We start from the raw sequence: 22,319 nt of genomic DNA, 5'->3' as shown, positions 1-22,319 counted from the left end.
AATCTACGCACTTCAGGGTAGCGAGTGAGTCCCTAGTTGATCCTCTCCTCTATCTCAATACGGTTTGGTCAGGATGAGTGCATTGGGAGCTCATGGAAGGCACGTCTCACTGCATACACAGCTTGGCCATGTCCCAAGTAGTTCCCCATTCTAATTATTCATTCTACTTCTTATTAAAAGAAAACATGTCACTTGATTCATGTTGCCCAAACCACAAGGAGCATGAATGAGATCTTGGCAGCAGGTATATTTTTCTCTGAAACAGATTGCAGCCAGGTATACCGTATTTGTTTTTGAAACACTCCGGTGTTTCATAGAAAATATATAGTTTCAAGATCTGGCCGGGGACCATTGCCAGAGACTTGACTAGTCAGGCTCCTTCCATGTCTTCTCCCAAGATAGTTACAGAAGATTGACTGGTCTCTCCAATAATGAAAAAACGATCAACACCTATAGCAGCGCAGGGAGAAGGCATCTGGTGATTGAGCCAGACTAGACTCGTATCTGCCAATAGTCCCTGGTCGAGACTTTTACTAGCACTACTGCAGATGATTGACAAGCTTTTCCCGATGTAAACACATGGAAGAGAACTATTAATTAAAGCATTGTGGTGACAAGCTATATTTTTACTGCAACACCAGAATATTTCAGAGAAGGAAAAAAACCTGGATGCAATCATGCACCCAGGCTCCCATTCATTCTCTTCATAGTCTGATCATAAATTGAGTGACAGGTTCCTTTTTAGTACAATAATCCTGGTCATTACTGATTTAATGGTAGCAAATCACACAGATTACTGACTCTCCAAATCAGGAGCAGAAAACCAACGACCCAAGAAAAAAAAAAAAAGACATTAGCATTAAAATGTACCGATTTTATAAGAATATTTATGATTTTTAACATAGGAACAAAGTACAGCTATTTGAGACCTCATTGAACACCCAACAACTAAGACCAGCAAGACAATATTATGGGATGATTTTAGCACATAAGAAATACCCATTTTAGTCAATGTTACTTTTGAGGAGCAAGTCTTCAAAGGTCTCTTAAATTCTGTCTATTTATCATATAGAGTTAATCCATAAGGAAACAGATGCCCTGATTTCAGACACATAAATCACAGTATCCAATTTATACAAATTCCAAATATGCATATTAAAATTTTGCTGTTCCACCACTTGCTTTCTTCAAAGCTGTCACCCGGTTGAGCATGGAAATCAATGAGTTCTGCCATTTTGATCTGTGGAATGTTGGCCCACTAATCACGCGAAAACTCTAAAAGATCATCAGTGAAGCAGATTTTCATGGATGTGATCTCAACGCGAGATCAAGCACAGCCCAGACATATTGCATAGTATTTAAGATAAGTGACTGGCCGGCCCGCAGAAGCTTCCAGATGCCTTTTTACCCTTGCTAATCTTTTGGGTCTTTTTAGCAATGTGACACGGAATCTATCAATCATGAACATTGGATATTTTGCTCAGCAGCCTACCTAGCATATTTTAGATCAGCTTTATTCACATGGGTGACTGCCATTTGCGCGTCGTCCATTTTTTCTACTGACAGCACATAGACACATGAAATTCATTGGGGCTAGTCACATGCCAGATTTTCTTTACTTACTGGGGGTCTACAGATATAAATAGAGAGATGGACCTACTGTGGTCCATTTTGCATGTACAAGTCACCTAGTCAAGTAAATGGATCAGTGAAAAGAAAAAAAAAAAACCCAAACAAACGGGGGTCGCAAAATAGTCATCAACATAACTAGATAGCCCCTTTAAAAAGTCCCACAGTAAAGGGATAACTTACCTTCCTTTACTGTCCTGCATGTTGGGATTAGCTCCTGCATGCAAAAGTGCCTCAGCAATTTGTGCTATATCAGACATCACTTCTAAAGAGCGGTCCTTCATTGTGCAAGCAGCTACCAGATGCAGTGGAGTCTCTTGTTCCCCTATTGTAGCAGCATTTACAAGTGCACCGTTTTTAATGAGGAAATTGGCAGCAAATTTATCATCTATAGAAAAAAAACAATATATGACAAGCATAACACATCCAGTAGGAATGGAAGCCCAAAATATACAAGAAAAACTAAAGTCTACTCACCCCTTTGGATTGCTTTGTGCAACAGACTCCAACCTTTCTTGTCTACCATATCAACATCTGCTCTACTGTTAACTAAGGTGGTGGCTATACCCTCTAGCTTCCGAGACAGTGCAAGATCCAGGGCAAGATCTCCATTTTGGTCCAGCTCATTTAACTTAGCAGGCAACTAAAAAGAAAATGGAACACTATGATGCGGGTCTGAATTCTCATGGTAAAGTAATGCACCTAGGCTGGATATTGCTACATACACATTAAAGGGAAAATATACCAGGGATTACAGAACAGTAAAACTTGGGTATGCTAAGTACAAGTAAGCTGAGCAGCAGTACTAAGTGTCAGGCAGCAGCTGCAAAAGCAAACGAAATTTGAGGGTGTATATAAAAAAAAAAAAAAAAAAAAAAAAAAAAAAGATAAAAATCACAAGATCCCACATTATTATTACCCCACTATAATTCCCCTGTAAGGCCATATCTAGAATATGGGGATACAGGTGGTTTGAGCACCATATTCTACAAATATTGGAAATCTAGGAAGCGGCCATTGATTTTACATGGGATGGAAGGTCTCTCCTATAATGAGAGGTTAGAAAAGATGGACTTGTTTACCTTAGAAACAAGAGACCTTAGAGGCCATCTCATTTATACACTGCTCACAAAAAGTTAGGCATATTTAACTTTCGGGTGAAATTTCAGTATGATCCCAAAAAGGAACTCTAACCTTTCCAGGTGAACTTAAAGGGAACCTGTCACCAGATTTGGGGGCCTATAAGCTGCTGCCACCACCACCAGTGGACTCTTATATACAGCATTCTAACATGTTGTATATAAGAGCCCAGGTAGCTGTGTAGAACGTAAAAATCACTTTATAATACTTACCTAAACAGTCGCTGCGATGGAGTTGGGTCATATGGGTGTATCCGTTCTCCGGTGCCTCCTCTTTCGTCCATCTTTGTCGTCCTTCTTCTGAAGCCAGGGTGCATGACGCGTCCTACGTCATACACACTAGCCGGCATTGAGGTCCTGAGCAGGCGCACTTTTATCTGCCCTGAGCAGGGCAGATCAAAGTATTGTAGTGCGCCTCTGCAGGAACGACGAGTGTGTATGATGTAGGACGCGTCATGCATACAGGCTTTAGGAGGAGGACGAAGATGGCCAAAAGAGGAGGCGCCGGCACCGGAGAAACAAAGACGCCCATATGACCCAACTCCACCGCAGCGACCATTTAGGTAAGTATTATAAAAGTGATTTTTACGTTCTACACAGAGGCCTGGGCTCTTATATACAGCATGTTAGTATGCTTTATATAAGAGCCCACTGGTGGTGGCTGCAGCTTATAGGCCCCAAATCTGCTGACAGGTTCCCTTTAATGTGACCTTCTCTAATATTTTGAATCCTCATGTCCAACTGTTCAATATTTCAGTACTTTTTGCACAACTTGCTGTTCTCCAACAAGGAGCGTAATGGCAAAATTCACAAGCGATGTTTGATCCAAAAATTACCCAATAAATGTCAGAATTCAAATAGAATTGGTATGTAAACAGTCCTCTCATCATGCGATTCACATTTTGACATAGTGAGACCAAGACGACACCTAACAATTGATCAACAGTACCTCGGCACTGCAAGGTTTCAAACAGAATGTTCTCACACGGAAGTGGCTACTGAGTTTAGAATATCATCAGCAGGTTGCAACAGAGATACAGAGAGACTGGAAGAGTCACAGAAAGGCATAGAAGTGGACATCCTTTGTCCACATCCCACACTGATGACGGCTTCATTGTGAACAATGCCCTTCGGAATCAGATGATGAATGCCACACAACTTCAGACACATTTAAGGGAGATGAGAGGCACTCAAGTATCACGTCAGATGATTCAAAACCATTTACATCAGCATGTTGTGCGTGCTAGATGACTTGCAAGGGTACATGACCACACTATCAAACGCAGGCGTCATTACCGTGCATTGGCCAGGGAGCATCTACGCTGGACTAGGGACCAGTGGGCCTCATTGCTGTTCACTGATGAAAGTCGATTCACGCTGAGCAGAAATGATGCCTGCCAACGATGTGGGAGACATCAAGGAGAGTGATGTGCATCAGCCCGTGTTGTCACCAGACAAGCCTTTAGTGGTAGTGGTGTTACAGTATGGGCAGGTGTGTATAGTGAACACAGAACTGCCATGCACCTTGTGAATGATACAGTGACAAGTCCCGACTACTTGAATAACATCATTAATCTAGTCATTGTGCCTCTACATGAACACCACAAGCCTAATTTCTTCTTCATGGAAGACAACGCTCCAGTTCATCAAGGTTGCACCATTAGGGAATGGTTGTTGGGAGACTGGGGTACCTCAAATAGAGCCGCTTGCACTTTCTCCAGACCTGAACCCCATAAAAAACCAATAGGATCAGCTGAGTTGCTGTGTAGAGGCTTGTAACTCTGTACCTCAGAACCTCAATGACCTGAGCGCCGCACTTCAAAAGGAGTGGGATTGCCATGCCTCAGTTGACAATAACAACTTGTGAACAGCAGACGTAGAGCTGTAATTGATGCTCAAGGCCACATGACAAGTTATTGAGACAATAACCTTCTTTGCAGAAAGAGCGGGGGGGGGGGGGAGGTATACCCACCATTGTTGTTGGCTTTTGCTGAAATAAATTGTTTGAGATGAGGAAATCACCATTGCACGCTTCTACTCAAATGTCCTACTTGCATATAAAATATCACTGTAGAGTGATTTTTTTTACATTTTACATAAATTTTACCTGAAAACCAAATACCCTAAAATTAAGTGAGTAGTGTATATTTAAATACATGGATGAAAGGACCTAAGAGAAGTACTCCTATTCAAATTTTTGTGGGCCAAACCTGTGTGTATGTATATGTAGTGTAGCGTAGTGTTGTTGCATTAATGTACTCACTGATCCCTGTATTCTCTGGCTACCAGTGCCACACTGGTCCCTTTTTTCAATCACATGACTGCAGTTCTGACTCTACAGATCACACAGGGCTATATGTGTGGGATGGAAATCGCTTTTACAATGCAAAAAATCAGAATGAGTGTGTACCAGCAAGTTGGAATAGTCATCACATGACCCAAAAGAGGACCAGAGCAGTGCTGGCTCAGTGAGTATAATGAAGGGAATTTTGTTTACTTACCGTAAATTCCTTTTCTTCTAGCTCCTATTGGGAGACCCAGACAATTGGGGTGTATAGCTTCTGCCTCCGGAGGCCACACAAAGTATTACACTTTAAAAAGTGTAACCCCTCCCCTCTGCCTATACACCCTCCCGTGCATCACGGGCCCATCAGTTTTGGTGCCAAAGCAGGAAGGAGGAAACTTATAAATTGGTCTAAGGTAAATTCAATCCGAAGGATGTTCGGAGAACTGAAACCATGAACCAAAAGAACAATTCAACATGAACAACATGTGTACACAAAAGAACAACAGCCCGAAGGGAACAGGGGCGGGTGCTGGGTCTCCCAATAGGAGCTAGAAGAAAAGGAATTTACGGTAAGTAAACAAAATTCCCTTCTTCTTTGTCGCTCCATTGGGAGACCCAGACAATTGGGACGTCCAAAAGCAGTCCCTGGGTGGGTAAAAGAATGCCTCGATAAAAAGAGCCGTAAAACGGCCCCTTCCTACAGGTGGGCAACCGCCGCCTGAAGGACTCGCCTACCTAGGCTGGCATCTGCCGAAGCATAGGTATGCACCTGATAGTGTTTCGTGAAAGTGTGCAGACTCGACCAGGTAGCCGCCTGACACCTGCTGAGCCGTAGCCTGGTGCCGCAATGCCCAGGACGCCCCCACGGCTCTGGTAGAATGGGCTTTCAGCCCTGAAGGGACCGGAAGCCCAGAAGAACGGTAGGCTTCAAGAATCGGTTCCTTGATCCACCGAGCCAAGGTTGACTTGGAAGCCTGCGACCCTTTACGCTGGCCAGCGACAAGGACAAAGAGCGCATCAGAACGGCGCAGGGGTGCCGTACGAGAAATGTAGAGTCTGAGTGCTCTCACCAGATCTAACAAGTGCAAATCCTTTTCACATTGGTGAACTGGATTAGGACAAAAAGAAGGTAAGGAAATATCCTGATTGAGATGAAAAGGGGATACCACCTTAGGGAGAAATTCCGGGACCGGACGCAGAACCACCTTATCCTGGTGAAACACCAGGAAGGGGGCTTTGCATGACAGCGCAGCTAGCTCAGACACTCTCCGAAGTGATGTGACTGCCACTAGGAAGACCACCTTCTGCGAAAGGCGTGAAAGAGAAACCTCCCTCATCGGCTCGAAAGGTGATTTCTGAAGAGCCGTTAGCACCCTGTTAAGATCCCAGGGTTCTAGCGGACGCTTGTAAGGAGGGACTATGTGGCAAACCCCCTGCAGGAACGTGCGTACCTGCGGAAGCCTGGCTAGACGCTTTTGAAAAAACACGGAAAGCGCCGAGACTTGTCCTTTGAGAGAGCCGAGAGACAAACCCTTTTCCATTCCGGATTGAAGGAAGGACAGAAAAGTGGGCAAGGCAAACGGCCAGGGAGTAAAACCCTGATCAGAGCACCAGGATAAGAAGATCCTCCACGTCCTGTGGTAGATCTTGGCGGACGTTGGTTTCCTGGCCTGTCTCATAGTGGCAATGACCTCTTGAGATAACCCTGAAGACGCTAGGATCCAGGACTCAATGGCCACACAGTCAGGCTGAGGGCCGCAGAATTCAGATGGAAAAATGGCCCTTGAGACAGCATGTCTGGTCGGTCTGGTAGTGCCCACGGTTGACCCACCGTGAGATGCCACAGATCCGGGTACCACGACCTCCTCGGCCAGTCTGGGGCGATGAGGATGGCGCGGTGGCAGTCGGACCTGATCTTGCGTAACACTCTGGGCAGCAGTGCCAGAGGAGGAAATACATAAGGCAGTCGAAACTGCGACCAATCCTGAACTAATGCGTCTGCCGCCAGCGCTCTGTGATCTTGAGACCGTGCCATGAATGCCGGGACCTTGTTGTTGTGCCGGGACGCCATTAAATCGACGTCCGGCGTTCCCCAGCGGCAACAGATCTCTTGAAACACGTCCGGGTGAAGAGACCATTCCCCTGCGTCCATGCCCTGGCGATTGAGAAAGTCTGCTTCCCAGTTTTCTACGCCCAGGATGTGAACTGCGGAGATGGTGGAGGCTGTGGCTTCCACCCACAGCAGAATCCGCCGAACTTCTTGGAAGGCTTGACGACTGCGTGTGCCGCCTTGGTGGTTGATGTACGCCACTGCCGCGGCGTTGTCCGACTGAATTCGGATCTGCCTGCCTTCCAGCCACGGCTGGAACGCCTTTAGGGCTAGATACACTGCCCTTATCTCCAGAACATTGATCTGAAGGGAGGACTCTGGCTGAGTCCAGGTACCCTGAGCCCTGTGGTGGAGGAAGACTGCTCCCCACCCTGACAGACTCGCGTCCGTCGTGACCACAGCCCAGGATGGGGGCAGGAAGGATTTTCCTTTCGACAGAGAAGTGGGAAGAAGCCACCACTGAAGAGAGGCTTTGGCTGCCCGAGAGAGGGAGACGTTCCTGTCGAGGGACGCCGACCTCCTGTCCCATTTGCGGAGAATGTCCCATTGGAGAGGACGCAGATGGAACTGCGCAAATGGAACTGCCTCCATTGCTGCCACCATCTTCCCTAGGAAGTGCATGAGGCGCCTCAAGGGGTGTGACTGGGCTCGAAGGAGAGATTGCACCCCTGTCTGTAGTGAGCGCTGTTTGTCCAGCGGGAGCTTCACTATCGCTGAGAGAGTATGAAACTCCATCCCGAGGTAAGTTAGCGATTGAGTCGGTGTCAATTTTGACTTTGGGAAATTGATGATCCACCCGAACCTCTGGAGAGTCTCCAGAGCAGTGTTCAGGCTGTGTTGGCATGCCACCCGGGAGGGTGCCCTGACTAGAAGATCGTCTAAGTAAGGGATCACCGAGTGTCCCTGAGAGTGTAGGACTGCCACCACTGTTGCCATGACCTTGGTGAAGACCCGTGGGGCTGTCGCCAGGCCGAAAGGCAGTGCCACGAACTGAAGGTGTTCGTCTCCGATGGCAAAACGCAGGAAGCGCTGATGCTCTGGTGCAATCGGCACGTGGACATAAGCATCCCTGATGTCGATTGATGCTAGGAAGTCTCCTTGTGACATCGAGGCGATGACGGAGCGGAGAGATTCCATCCGGAACCGTCTGGTTTTCACGTGTCTGTTGAGCAGTTTGAGGTCCAGAACGGGACGGAATGATCCGTCCTTTTTTGGCACCACAAACAAGTTGGAGTAAAAACCGCGACCCCATTCTTGGAGGGGAACAGGGATCACCACTCCTTCTGCCTTCAGAGTGCTCACCGCCTGAAAAAGAGCATCGGCTCGCTCTGGGGGCGGAGATGTTCTGAAGAAACGAGTCGGAGGACGAGAGCTGAGTTCTATCCTGTAACCGTGAGACAGAATGTCTCTCACCCATCGGTCTTGGACATGTGGCAACCAGGCGTCGCAAAAGCGGGAGAGCCTGCCACCGACCGAGGATGCGGTTTCGGGAGGCCGAAAGTCATGAGGAGGCCGCTTTGGGGGCGGTTTTTCCGGCGGTCTTTTTAGGACGTGACTTAGACCGCCATGAATCAGAGTTCCTCTGGCCCTTCTGTGGCCTGTTGGACGTGGAGAATTGAGACCTGGCTGAGGGCCGAAAGGACCGAAACCTCGATTGTATCTTCCGTTGCTGAGGTCTGTTTAGTTTGGACTGGAGTAAGGACGAGTCCTTTCCCTTGGATTGTTTAATGATTTCATCCAATTGCTCGCCAAACAGACGGTCACCAGAAAATGGTAAACCGGTTAAGAATTTCTTGGAAGCAGAGTCTGCCTTCCATTCGCGTAGCCACATGGCCCTGCGGACTGCCACTGAATTGGCGGATGCTACCGCTGTACGGCTCGCATAGTCCAGGACGGCGTTCATGGCGTAGGACGAAAAAGCCGACGCCTGAGAGGTTAAAGACACAACCTGCGGAGTAGAGGCACGTGTGACTGCATTAATCTCAGACAGACAAGCTGAGATAGCTTGGAGTGCCCATACGGCTGCGAATGCCGGAGCAAAAGACGCGCCTGTGGATTCATAGATGGATTTCATCAGGAGCTCTATTTGCCTGTCAGTGGCATCCTTGAGCGACGCACCATCTGCCACTGCTACTATGGATCTAGCCGCCAGTCTAGAGACTGGGGGATCCACCTTGGGACACTGAGCCCAACCCTTAACTACGTCAGTGGGGAAGGGGTAGCGTGTGTCATTAAGGCGCTTAGTAAAGCGCTTGTCCGGAAAAGCTCGGTGTTTCTGGACTGTATCTCTTAAGTTGGAGTGGTCAAAAAACGCACTCCGTGTACGTTTGGGAAACCTAAATTGGAATTTCTCCTGCTGAGAAGCTGACTCCTCAATCGGAGGAGCTGGAGGGGAAAATTCTAACACCTGATTGATGGACGCTATAAGGTCATTTACTATGGCGTCCCCTTCAGGTGTATCAAGATTGAGAGCGGCGTCAGGATCAGAGCCCTGATCTGCCACATCCGCTTCATCCTCCAGAGAGTCCTCATGCTGAGACCCTGAGCAGTGTGATGAAGTCGAGGGAAGCTCCCAGCGAGCCCGCTTAGCCGGTCTGGGACTGCGGTCCGTGTCGGAGTCCTCACCGTGGGACCTAGGAGTCACCCCAGGAGCACTTTGCTGCGCCGACCCAGGGGCTGCGGAGGGAGCCCGGTCCCAGTGTATGGTGACCGGTTAGGATCCCACTTCACCCAGAGCCCCTAAGGGATGGGGAAGGAAAACAGCATGTGGGCTCCAGCCTCTGTACCCGCAATGGGTACCTCAACCTTAACAGCACCGCCGACCAGAGTGGGGTGAGAAGGGAGCATGCCGGGAGCCCTGTTAGGGGCCCTCTTTTCTTCCATCCGATAAAGTCAGCAGCTGCTGCTGACTAAAATGTGGAGCTTGCGTGAATGTGTCTGCCTCCTTCAACACAAAGCAAAAAACTGATGGGCCCGTGATGCACGGGAGGGTGTATAGGCAGAGGGGAGGGGTTACACTTTTTAAAGTGTAATACTTTGTGTGGCCTCCGGAGGCAGAAGCTATACACCCCAATTGTCTGGGTCTCCCAATGGAGCGACAAAGAAAATAATATTTATTCACTTTATAGCACTATTAATTGCATAGCGCTTTACATACATCAGACACTCTATCCCCATTGGGGCTCAGAATCTAAATTCCTTATCAGTAGGTCTTTAGAGTGTGGGAGGAAACTGGAGAACCTGGAGGAAACCCACGCAAACACGACGAGAACATACAAACTCCTTGCAGATGTTGTCCTTACAAACCTATATAATTATACAGGGTTAGCCCATAAAATTGGTTAATGAGAGAGCTTCTTAAAAAAGACCAGGGGACATTCATTACTGGTGTGGAAAAGGAGATTCTGGCAGCAAATAAGAAAAAATGCTTTAGAAGTACAAGCATTCAGATTGTAGAATGCCGAGCTCAAGAATTCGTAATGGCACACACTAGATCAGCAATTAAAAAAAAGAGAATTTTGTTTATTTACCGTAAATTCTTTTTCTTATAGTTCCGACATGGGAGACCCAGACCATGGGTGTATAGCTTCTGCCTCCGGAGGACACACAAAGTACTACACTAAAAAGTGTAGCCCCTCCCTCCGAGCATATACACCCCCTGGATGACCAAATCTAGCCAGTTTAGTGCAAAAGCTGAAGGAGGACATCCACCCACAAGTAGAGACAGAGCAAAACCCGGAACAACCGGAACCTCTGACTACAACAACAGCCAGTGAAAACACACGGAACAAGAAAACTGCCAACAGGCAACAGGGAGGGTGCTGGGTCTCCCATGTCGGAACTATAAGAAAAAGAATTTACGGTAAGTAAACAAAATTCTCTTTTTCTTCATCGTTCCTTATGGGAGACCCAGACCATGGGACGTCTCAAAGCAGTCCATGGGTGGGAAATAAACAGAAAACTGAGTAGGCAAAACCTAACTTCACAAATGGGCGACAGCCGCCTGAAGGATGCGTCTGCCCAAGCTCGCATCTGCCGAAGCATGAGCATGCACTTGGTAGTGCTTTGAAAAGGTGTGCAGACTAGACCAAGTGGCAGCCTGACACTCCTGCTGAGCCGTAGCCTGGTGCCTGAAAGCCCAAGAGGCACCGACAGCTCTGGTCGAGTGTGCCTTGATCCCCGGCGGGGGAGGCACCTGAGTACGCTGGTAGGCATCGGATATGGCCGACCTAATCCAACGAGCTAGGGTCGGTTTAGAAGCCGAGAGACCCTTGCGCTGACCTGTGGTCAGCACAAAAAGAGAGGTGCACCGCCTAAGAGCGGCAGTGCGTGACACATAGATCCGGAGCGCCCGCACCAGATCTAAAGTATGCAACGCTTTCTCAAAGCGATGAACAGGGGCCGGACAAAGGGAAGGCAATGAAATGTCCTGGTTAAGGTGGAAAGGAGACACCACCTTAGGAAGAAAGCCCGGAGTCGGACGGAGAACTACCTTGTCTTGGTGAAAAACCAAAAAAGGTGACTCCGAAGAGAGCGAGGCCAAATCAGAGACTCTCCTGAGAGAAGTTATGGCCACCAGAAAGACGACTTTCTGTGAAAGTCGAAACAAAGAAACTTCCCTAAGAGGCTCAAAGGGGGGTTTCTGTAAGGCCGTGAGGACCAGATAAGGGCCGGTAAGGTGGAATGATGTGAGATGCGCCCTGCATGAAGGTGCGCGCCTGAGCCAGTCGGGCGATACGCCGCTGAAAGAACACTGACAGAGCCGAGACCTGTCCCTTAAGAGAATTGAGGGATAGTCCTAGCTGCAGACCGGACTGTAGAAAGGACAGGATGGTTGGCAAGGAAAAAGGCCAAGGAGCATGGCCGGAAGAACGACACCAGGACAGGAAAATTCTCCAAGTCCTGTGGTACATTTTTGCCGAGGAAGACTTCCGAGCCTGAGTCATAGTGGAGATGACTTCGGGAGGAATGCCGGAAGCCGTCAGGATCCAGGACTCAAGAGCCACGCCGTCAATCTGAGAGCCGCAGAATTCTGGCGGAAAAATGGACCTTGAGAGAGAAGGTCTGGGCGGTCCGGGAGACGCCACGGCACCTCTACGTACAGACGGAGCAGGTCTGGGTACCAAGCTCGCCTGGGCCAGTCTGGGGCGATGAGTATGACCCGACGGCCCTCCATTCTGATCTTGCGCAGGACTCTGGGCAAGAGAGCTAGAGGGGGAAACACGTAAGCCAGACGAAACTGGGACCAATCCTGAACCAGCGCGTCCGCTGCAAAGGCCTGAGGATCGTGAGAGCGAGCCACGTAAACCGGGACCTTGTTGTTGTGCCGGGATGCCATTAGATCCACTTCCGGAGTGCCCCACTTGCGGCACATCGACCGGAACACTGCCTGATGTAGAGCCCACTCGCCGCTGTCCACAGTTTGACGGCTGAGATAATCTGCCTCCCAGTTTTCCACGCCTGGGATATGGACTGCGGATATGGTGGACTTGGAGTCCTCCGTCCACTGCAGGATGCGTTGAACCTCCAACATTGCCAGGCGGATGCGAGTCCCGCCCTGGTGATTGATGTAGGCAACTGCTGTCGCGTTGTCTGACTGGACTCGAATGTGCTTGCCCGCCAACAGGTGGTGAAAGGCTACGAGAGCTAGGAGCACAGCTCTGATTTCCAGCACATTGATCGAGAGGACTGATTCGGACGGAGTCCAAATGCCCTGTGCTCGGTGGTGGAGAAATACTGCTCCCCAGCCGGAAAGACTGGCATCCGTGGTGAGGATCACCCAGGACGGGGTCAGAAAGGAGCGTCCCTGAGACAGAGAGAGAGGCCGAAGCCACCACTGAAGAGAGCTCCTGGCTTGTGGCGACAGAGCCACCAACCTGTGCAAGGAAGAAATCCGCTTGTCCCAACAGCGGAGAATGTCCAGCTGCAGAGGACGCAGATGGAACTGGGCAAAGGGAACCGCTTCCATTGACGCCACCATCTGACCCAGCACCTGCATAAGGTGCCTGATGGAATGACGGCGGGGCCTCAACAGAGAGCGCACCGCCAGATGGAGGGACTGCTGTTTGACTAAGGGCAGCTTCACAAGTGCCGGCAGAGTTTCGAATTGCATCCCTAGGTACGTGAGTTTTTGGGTCGGGGTCAGAGTGGACTTGGGCAGATTGACAAGCCACCCGAATTGAACAAGAGTGGCGAGAGTGAGCGAGACACTCCGCTGACAGTCTGCGCTGGATGAAGCCTTGACAAGAAGGTCGTCCAGGTAAGGAATTACTACCAACCCCTGGAGGTGCAGGACCGCAACCACTGCTGCCATGAACTTGGTGAATACTCGAGGGGCCGTGGCTAACCCGAAGGGGAGAGCCACGAATTGGAAATGTTCCTCTCCGATTGCAAAACGTAGCCAACGCTGGTGTGAAACTGCAATTGGCACATGCAGATAGGCATCTCTGATGTCGATGGATGCCAGCAAATCCCCTTGGGTCATTGAGGCAATGACTGACCGCAGAGACTCCATGCGAAAATGCCGCACCTGAATATGCTTGTTGAGAAGCTTGAGATCCAGGATGGGCCGGAAGGAACCGTCCTTTTTGGGGACTAGGAAGAGATTTGAACAGAAACCTCTGAACCGTTCCCTGGCGGGAACCGGCACAATTACTCCGTTGGCCTGCAAGGATGCCATGGCCTGCGAGAAGGCGGCGGCCTTGGAGCAGGGGGGAGTTGACAGAAAAAATCTGTTTGGCGGGCTGGAAGAGAATTCTATCCTGTAGCCGTGGGAGATGATATCCCGCACCCACTGGTCGGAGACGTGTTGAAACCCCACGTCGCCAAAGTGGGAGAGCCTGCCACCGACCAAGGACGTTGCTGGCTCGGTCAGATAGTCAAGAGGAGGCTGCCTTGGTGGCAGCAGCTCCTGCGGACCCTTGTGGACGCGGCTTCTTGCGCCAGGTGGGCTTCTGGTCCTTGGCCGAGTTAGTGGACGAGGTCGAGGGCTTAGAGGATGACCAGTTAGAGGAACGAAAGAAACGAAACCTCGACTGGTTCCTGCCCTGGACAGGTTTCCTGGGTTTAGTCTGTGGCAAGGAAGTACTCTTCCCGCCAGTAGCCTCCTTAATAATTTCATCCAGCTGTTCACCGAACAGCCTGGACCCAGCAAATGGGAGCCCAGCAAGGTACTTCTTTGAGGAAGCATCCGCCTTCCACTCACGAAGCCACAAGATCCTGCGGATAGCGAGGGAATTGGCGGAGGCCACCGCAGTGCGGTGAGAGGCCTCCAGCATGGCAGACATGGCGTAGGCTGAAAAGGCTGAAGCCTGGGAAGTTAAAGCAACCATTTCAGGCATAGAGTCCCTAGTGAGGGTATGCATCTCCTCCAGAGAAGCAGAGATGGCTTTGAGAGCCCACCCTGTCGCCTCATAGACAGACTTGGCCAGGAGGTCAACCTGGCGGTCAGTGGGATCCTTGAGTGAGGTGCCATCAGCCACAGATACAACTGTCCGGGCTGAGAGTCTAGACACCGGAGGGTCCACCTTTGGTGAGAGAGCCCACTCCCTGACCACCTCTGGTGGAAAAGGAAAACGGTCATCAGAACCACGCTTAGGAAAGCGTTTGTCAGGACAGGCTCTGGGCTTGGACAAAGTGGTCTGAAAACTGGAGTGGTTAAAGAACACACTCCTTGGTCTCTTAGGCAAAGTAAACTGGTGCTTTTCTGCCAGAGAGGGTTGCTCCTCTGATACTGGCGGATTGAGGTCCAGAACAGTATTAATGGACGCAATCAAATCACTAACATCTGCATCCCCCTCAGTCAGATCAATGGGGCACATAGAGGTAGCGTCCGAGCCCCCAGTAAAGACATCCTCCTCATCCTGCGAATCGGCTCGTGAATCGGAGCCGCGGGACGAGGAAGGAGAGGGGTCCCTGCGTTTCCTTTTAAAAGGACGGGGTCTGGGAGCAGATGAAGAATCCTCTGTGAGCGCTGGAGAGCGAGCCGAAGCAGCAGAGGCACCCTGTGAAGGGGGCTGATGCATGCTCAGCAGAGTCCGGGACAGCTCTCCCATGGAGTCAGCAAAGGACTGGGAGATAGCCTTAGAAAACGATTCTACCCAAACCGGGGGTTCAGCCACCGGGGCCGGAGCAGCCTGAGGGACCACTGGGGAGACTCCAGGCTGAGGCACCACCATGTTAGAGCAGGCATCACAATGAGGATATGTGCTCGGTTCAGGCAGTACGAGCTTACATGCAGTGCATATTGAGTACAGCCTTGCAGCCTTGCTCCTAGTGTGAGACATGCTGCTGAGGTGGGGGCTCTGCAGTAAGAACACACTCCTTCAGAATGACCCCCAGAGAGTGTAAAATAAAGTTCACAACCAGAGGTTGTGGCTTACCAGACCGATTTGTGTGCCCTCCGGATCCCACAACTCAGACCCCCAGACAGGTTGCAGAGATGCAGCAGCCAGCGCCGATCAGTGTGAGAACGCTGATAAAATGGCACCGGAGTGAGGAGGGGGGGGCGGGGCCTAGTCCAAGAGCTGGAACCGGAGGGCCAAGGGGATATACAGGGGAGGGAAACATCTCCTCAGAGAGGAGTGTCCTCCCCTCTGCTGAACGGCCGGTGGGCGGCGCCGCACTGTCCCTCTGCCTGACTGACATGCAGGGGCAGTGAAACCGAAAGTAGGCCGCAGCTGAAGCCGGGGACTAAATTTTACAGTGCGGCCGGCGAGCAGGCACCCTCGGCGCGGTTCTCAGGGGAAACCCAGAGAACCGGCCGGAAATGTCACCAAAATAACTAACACACTCTCCCCAACAATAAAAAATGCAAGGGACCCCCTGCAATAACGTCTCAATACTTAGCTTGTGAGACGCAGGGCCAGGTCCCTGAGGGATGAGTGCTCCGTCCGGCAGGGTCCTGAGAGGGCTGCGGATGGAGACCGGTCTCCTGCAAAGCAGTGAGAACCGTGCTGGCTCCCACTTCAAGCCAGCGCCCGAGGGATGGTGAAGGAGCGCGGCATGTAAAGGCTCCAGCCTTGAAATCAACCTTAACAGCACCGCCGACACAGTGGGGTGAGAAGGGACATGCCGGGAGTCCAGCTTGGACCCGCTTTTCTTCCAACTCTTTAAAATCAAAAATCAGATGAGAATGCATGTGTGATCCTCCTGAACACAAAGCATTGAACTGGCTAGATTTGGTCATCCAGGGGGTGTATATGCTCGGAGGGAGGAGCTACACTTTTTAGTGTAGTACTTTGTGTGTCCTCCGGAGGCAGAAGCTATACACCCATGGTCTGGGTCTCCCATAAGGAACGATGAAGAAAAGGACTATCCTTTTGTTGTGAGCATTGAGTCCTTTACGAACTCTTGCGCTCGGCATTCTACAATCTGAATGCTTGTACTTCTAAAGCACCTTTTCTTATTTAGCTGCCAGAACCCATGGCATTGTGGGTTATAAACCAGCCAGTGATAAATAAATGTACGGTTAGTTGAAAAATCATGGACCCATGTCTAGTGATGGGTGATTGGAGGGATAGTCGGGATCGGGGAGCCTCGCCCGATTGTTTTGTAAAGATCGGGATAACACGATCTTGCGTCTGATCACCGATCTTGGATTTTACAGTTATGTGATGGGGCAGGAGGGTATAAAATAAAGAATATAGTTAATAATAAACATTGTCATTATACTTACAGGTCCCGCGACGCATCCTGCAGACCCGCTATCTCCCGGCCGCTGCTTCCGAGTCCAATCATTGCTGTGTCCTCCCGGTACCCACCGCTGATTAAAAGGACCTTCCGTGACGTCATAACCATGTGACCAGTCAGATGTGAATGTTTTATTACCTCATTGGCTACAGACTGGTCACATGGCTATGACGTCTCGCAGGTCCTGTTATCTGAACTTGGATTGTCACGTGTCGCACTCGCAACGTATCACGGCGCACCATCTCCTAACAGCAGCTGATGCGCTCCTGTCCGGAGAGCGTCAAGTGCGGGGTGATGCAATGCGAGACTGCTCGAGTCATACCCTCACTGTCAGCCTGCTTGATGTAGCAGAGCTGACATGGCTCTGTGCTTCTCACTGTGTATTGACACTGTCTGTGCACAGTGATGAAGTAGAGTTGACATTGTTCTACCTGTGGATTACGTCGGACTAAGGATTTTTTTATAATAAAGATGGAGTCTCTAAATGTTTTTTTGTTTTATTTCTAACAAACAGAATTTTTCTCTGTGTTGTGTTTTTTTTTTTTTTTACTGTTTACTAGAAATTCATGGTGGCCATGTCTAATTTGGCGTGACACCATGAATTTTGGGCTTAGTACCATCTCAGAATACAAAGTTGGTATTAACCCCTTTATTACCCAGCGTGCCACCCGCCATCAGGGCCGCTGGACGAGCTGGGTAAAGCGCCTGGAAATGGCGCTAAGAAACAATGCGCCATTTCCAGGGGCGGCTGCCAAGAATAAAAGCCCCCAGCTGCCTGTCCTAACCTGGCTAGCGGAAAAAAAAAAAAAAAAAAACTGCGGGAGCACACTTTTTTTTTTAAATTAACTTTTTAAATAATAAAAAAAAAAGTAAAAAAAAAAAATTAATAGGATTCTCTGTATTTTCATTGCCAGCCAAGGTAAATCCAGGCAGATGGGAGTAGCAGCCCATAGTCGTCTGCTTTATCTGCGCTGGGAATCAAAAATACCACGGAGCGCTACGTAATTTTTTTTAATTATTTATTTAATTTTAGAGTACTGAGATGTGAGGCAATCACAGCCCCGACACAAAGAATGGGCGTCTGTGATTGTCTGTTTGAGGAGGGGACAGCAATATAGTCTTGCTCAGCTGGTCACACCCACTAACCTGGAGGCAGATCATACAACCATAAAATCAATATATATATTATAGTACAGAGAGTTGTATAAAAATAAATAAGTTAAAAAGAAAAATGGCGTAGCGGTCCGCGGTATTTTTCATTCTCAGCGCAGATAAAGCGTATGGCTAGGGGGCGCTACTCCCATCTGCCTGGCAATCAAAATACAGGGAAGCCCATTCATATATATATATATATATATATATATATATATATATATATATATATATATATATATATATATATATATATATATATATATATATATATATATATATATATATATCTCTATCTATATATATATATATATTATATATATTATATATTTTTTTTTTTTTAAATTATTTAAAAAAAAAAAAAAAAATGCATGGACTCCCACCGTATCTTGATCACCAGCCAGATAAACCCAGGGAGCTGGGGACTGGGATTCTCGGCAGCCCGCAGCCGCTCCTGGAAATGGCGCATTGTTTCTTAGTGCCATTTCCAGACACTTTACCTGGCTTGTCCAGCGGCCCTGATTGGGGGTGGCATGCTGGGTAATAAAGGGGTTCATACCAGCTTTGTATTCTGAGATGGTACCTGAAATTCATGGTGTCACGCCAAATTAGACATGGCCACCATGAATTTGTAGTAAACAGTAAAAAAATAAAAAACACAACACAAACATTTTTATTAGAAATAAATAAAAAAAAACATTTAGAGACTCCATTTTTATTATAAAAAAATCCTTAGTCTGACATAATTCACAGGTAGAGCATTGTCAGCTTGATCACTGTACATAGACAGCGTCAATACACAGTGAGAAGCACAGAGAGCCATGTCAGCTCTGTTACATCAAGCAGGCTGACAGTGAGGGTATGACTCGTGCAGTCTCGCATTGCATCACCCCGCAGCTGACGCTCTCCGGACAGGAGCGCATCAGCTGCATGGAAATACATGCAGCTGACTCGCTGCTGTTAGGAGATGGTGCGCCGTGATGCATTGCGACACTTGCACAGTGACAATCCAAGTTCAGATAACAGGACCTGCGAGTCGTCATAGCCAATGGGGTAATAAAACATTCATACCTGACTGGTCACATGGTTATGGCGTAATGGAAGGTCCTTTTAGTCAACTGTGGTTATCGGTAGAGCACAGCAATGATCGGCCGTGGAAGCAGCGGCCGGGAGATAGCGGGTCTGCAGTACGCGTCGCGGGACCTGTAAGTATAATCATAATGTTTTTAATAATGTACTTTTTTTTTTTAATTTCAGCCTATGACCCGATCTGGACCCGATCTTTACCTGATCTGTAACACGAGCTTCCCAGGAAAGCTCGTGATCTGGATAGTGTACACGATCACTGTGTGATCGGTACGATCCCCGATCTTTACATATCGGGATCTTCCATCACTACCCATGTCTCATCAGTATAACCATCACCTAAAATTGCAGTCTAAAGCAATAATATGCATATATTTACATTATAGAACCTGGAGAAAAAAAAAAAAAAACAGACACACACAGCAGGCCAAAATATCCATCTGCACCTTGATTTATAGGAAACTAATGACAGAAGTGCAATACTTCTTATCTATAGCAAACTCTTTCATTGATCTGTCTAAGTTGTAGTTGTTGCCATATTATCATACCTGGGAATCCATCTCTATCAGGTACAAAAAAACGACATCTTCTCTTTCCACTTTAATTGCTTTGTGTAGAGGAAATTGAGTCTTTGATTTAAACATTTTGTACAACAGCTGAGCACTCATTGAGCTGAAGTCTTCCTTCCTTAGGTCATCCTAAAAGTACAAGCAGAGAAAATGTAAATTATTAGTACACAGTTTTATTACAATACTCAGCATAAATGAGTGCAACCCAACAGATTTGTCAGAAAACCCTTTGTTTCCTTTTAGAATCAACATTTTCTATGGGATACCATACTACAGAATACTTCCACAGATGTGTGCCATTGATTTACAAGATTTGTTATTTTGCACAGTCAATACTAATTTTCTAAAGAAATCCAGTCAAGACCATGTTGCAAAAATAAATACACCCTAATAAATATCTCAGGAGCAAAGCTAATGTTTGGACTGCAAAATTCTAATTAACAAGAATTCAACCACAGGCAAGTCTAATTATTCATTAAACAGATGTCCAGCAAAATGTTGACTATAAAAGGAAGTTAAAGAAAACCCCTTCCTATTTTATGTTGTCAGCAATGGCACAGCATGGAAGAGAAATGTCACAAGACCTGAAAAAGAACATTTCTTTATTCAAAAAAGCTGAAGGCTACACCTTAAGTTTTATTTAGTCAAAATACTAACAAAGATGGAACTGCAACCATCTCAAAGAGACATTCAGGCCAACCACAAAAATTCAAGGGAATCTGTCAGCTGTTGTTTGCTAAATCATCTGAGAGCAGAATGACGTAGGCAAAGAGAGCCTGAATCCACACTTCATTTACTGGGTGCAGAGGTTCTTCTAACAATCAAAGTTTTTAGATATAGCAAATACAGCAAAGCGCAGAAAGATAACTCTGTCCACACCAGGCTCTCTGTATACAATGTCTATATACAGTGATCTGTGAATCACAGAAGGGGCACAGTCAGAGCAGTGCCCACGCACTAGCTAGTCTCAGCAATGATAAACTCCTGGTGCTAAAATAAACACTGCAAGTAAATAACACCACAGACCTTGATGGCATTGTTGTATTCTGTGTGTTACCAATTAGGCGGGCTTTGCACACTACGACATCGCAGGTGCGATGTCGGTGGGGTCAAATTGAAAGTGACGGACATCCGGGATCGCATGCGACATCGTAGTGTGTAAAGCCTAGATGATACGATTAACGAGCGCAAAAGCGTCGTAATCGTATCATCGGTGCAGCGTCGGCGTAATCCACTATTACGCTGACGCGACGGTCCGATGTTGTTCCTCGCTCCTGCGGCAGCACACATCGCTGTGTGTGAAGTCGCAGGAGCGAGGAACATCTCCTACCGGCGTCACCGCGGCTTCCGTAGGATATGCGGAAGGAAGGAGGTGGGCGGGATGTTTACATCCTGCTCATCTCCGCCCCTCCGCTCCTATTGGCCGCCTGCCGTGTGACGTCGCAGTGATGCCGCACGACCCGCCCCCTTAATAAGGAGGCGGGTCGCCGGCGAGAGCGACGGTCGCAGGGCAAGTGAGTCCATGTGAAGCTGCCATAGCGATAATGTTCGCTACGGCAGCTATCACAAGGATATCGCAACTGCGACGAGGGCGGGGACTATCGCGTGCGACATCGCAGCATGGGCTTGCGATGTCGCAACGTGGAAAGCCCGCCTTAGAGCATACTGTCTTCAGATTTCATAGCAAAAACCTGCTGACAGATTCCCTTTAACACCTAAACAGGAGTGTCTTCTGATAAGGAGAGATGAAGAAAATTGACACACAAGTACTCCGCAGTTAACTAAAGAAGTATAAATCCAAAACTTGGGTGAGTGTTTTTTACAACACATTATGGCAAATACTGCAGAGGAATGACAGGCATGGGTGAGGTCCACAAAAGGAAGCCTCTACTGAAGCTCATGTGTAAAAAAAGTCCGCCTACAATTTGTCAGGGAAAAGCTGAAAAAAGAGAATTTTGTTTACTTACCGTAAATTCTTTTTCTTATAGTTCCGTAATGGGAGACCCAGACCATGGGTGTATAGCTTCTGCCTCCGGAGGACACACAAAGTACTACACAAAAAAGTGTAGCCCCTCCCTCCGAGCATATACACCCCCTGGTTAACCAAATATAGCCAGTTTAGTGCAAAAGCTGAAGGAGAGTAGCCACCCACAAGTAGAGATAGAGCAAGAACTGGAACAACCGGAGCCTCTGTCTACAACAACAGCCGGTGATAACACGCGGAACAAGAAACTGCCAACAGGCAACAGGAAGGGTGCTGGGTCTCCCAATACGGAACTATAAGAAAAAGAATTTACGGTAAGTAAACAAAATTCTCTTTTTCTTCATCGTTCCTATGGGAGACCCAGACCATGGGACGTCTCAAAGCAGTCCATGGGTGGGAATAAACAGAAAACTGAGAAGTAGGCGAAACCTAACTTCGCAAATGGGCGACAGCCGCCAGAAGGGTGCGTCTGCCCAAGCTCGCATCTGCCAAAGCATGAGCATGCACTTTTAGTGCTTCGAAAAGGCATGCAGACTAGTCCAAGTGGCAGTCTGACAGACCTGCTGAGCCGTAGCCTGGTGCCTGAAACCCAAGAGGCACCGACAGCTCTGGTCGAGTGTGCCTTGATCCCCCGGCGGGGGAGGCACTTGAGTACACTGGTAGGCATCGGAAA

General features: G+C 48.3%; 1 protein-coding gene across 1 annotated transcript in view; it reads right to left on the bottom strand.

Annotated features, from left to right (window-relative positions):
• ANKFY1 (ankyrin repeat and FYVE domain containing 1) overlaps nt 1-22,319 on the bottom strand; it is a 137,048-nt gene that overhangs the window by 75,967 nt on the left and 38,762 nt on the right. Inside the window, exons 6-8 of the mRNA XM_075336371.1 lie at nt 19,642-19,791; nt 2,107-2,272; nt 1,813-2,017 (exon numbers count right to left, since the gene is read on the bottom strand). Of these exons, the coding sequence (XP_075192486.1) occupies nt 1,813-2,017; nt 2,107-2,272; nt 19,642-19,791 (521 nt within the window). The remainder of the gene's footprint in view (nt 1-1,812; nt 2,018-2,106; nt 2,273-19,641; nt 19,792-22,319) is intronic.

This window comes from Anomaloglossus baeobatrachus, chromosome 2 (assembly GCF_048569485.1).
Source record: "Anomaloglossus baeobatrachus isolate aAnoBae1 chromosome 2, aAnoBae1.hap1, whole genome shotgun sequence".
Classification (NCBI taxonomy): domain Eukaryota; kingdom Metazoa; phylum Chordata; class Amphibia; order Anura; family Aromobatidae; genus Anomaloglossus; species Anomaloglossus baeobatrachus.
The sequence above is the reverse complement of the archived record's forward strand: the minus strand, read 5'-3'. Positions and strand labels throughout refer to the sequence as shown.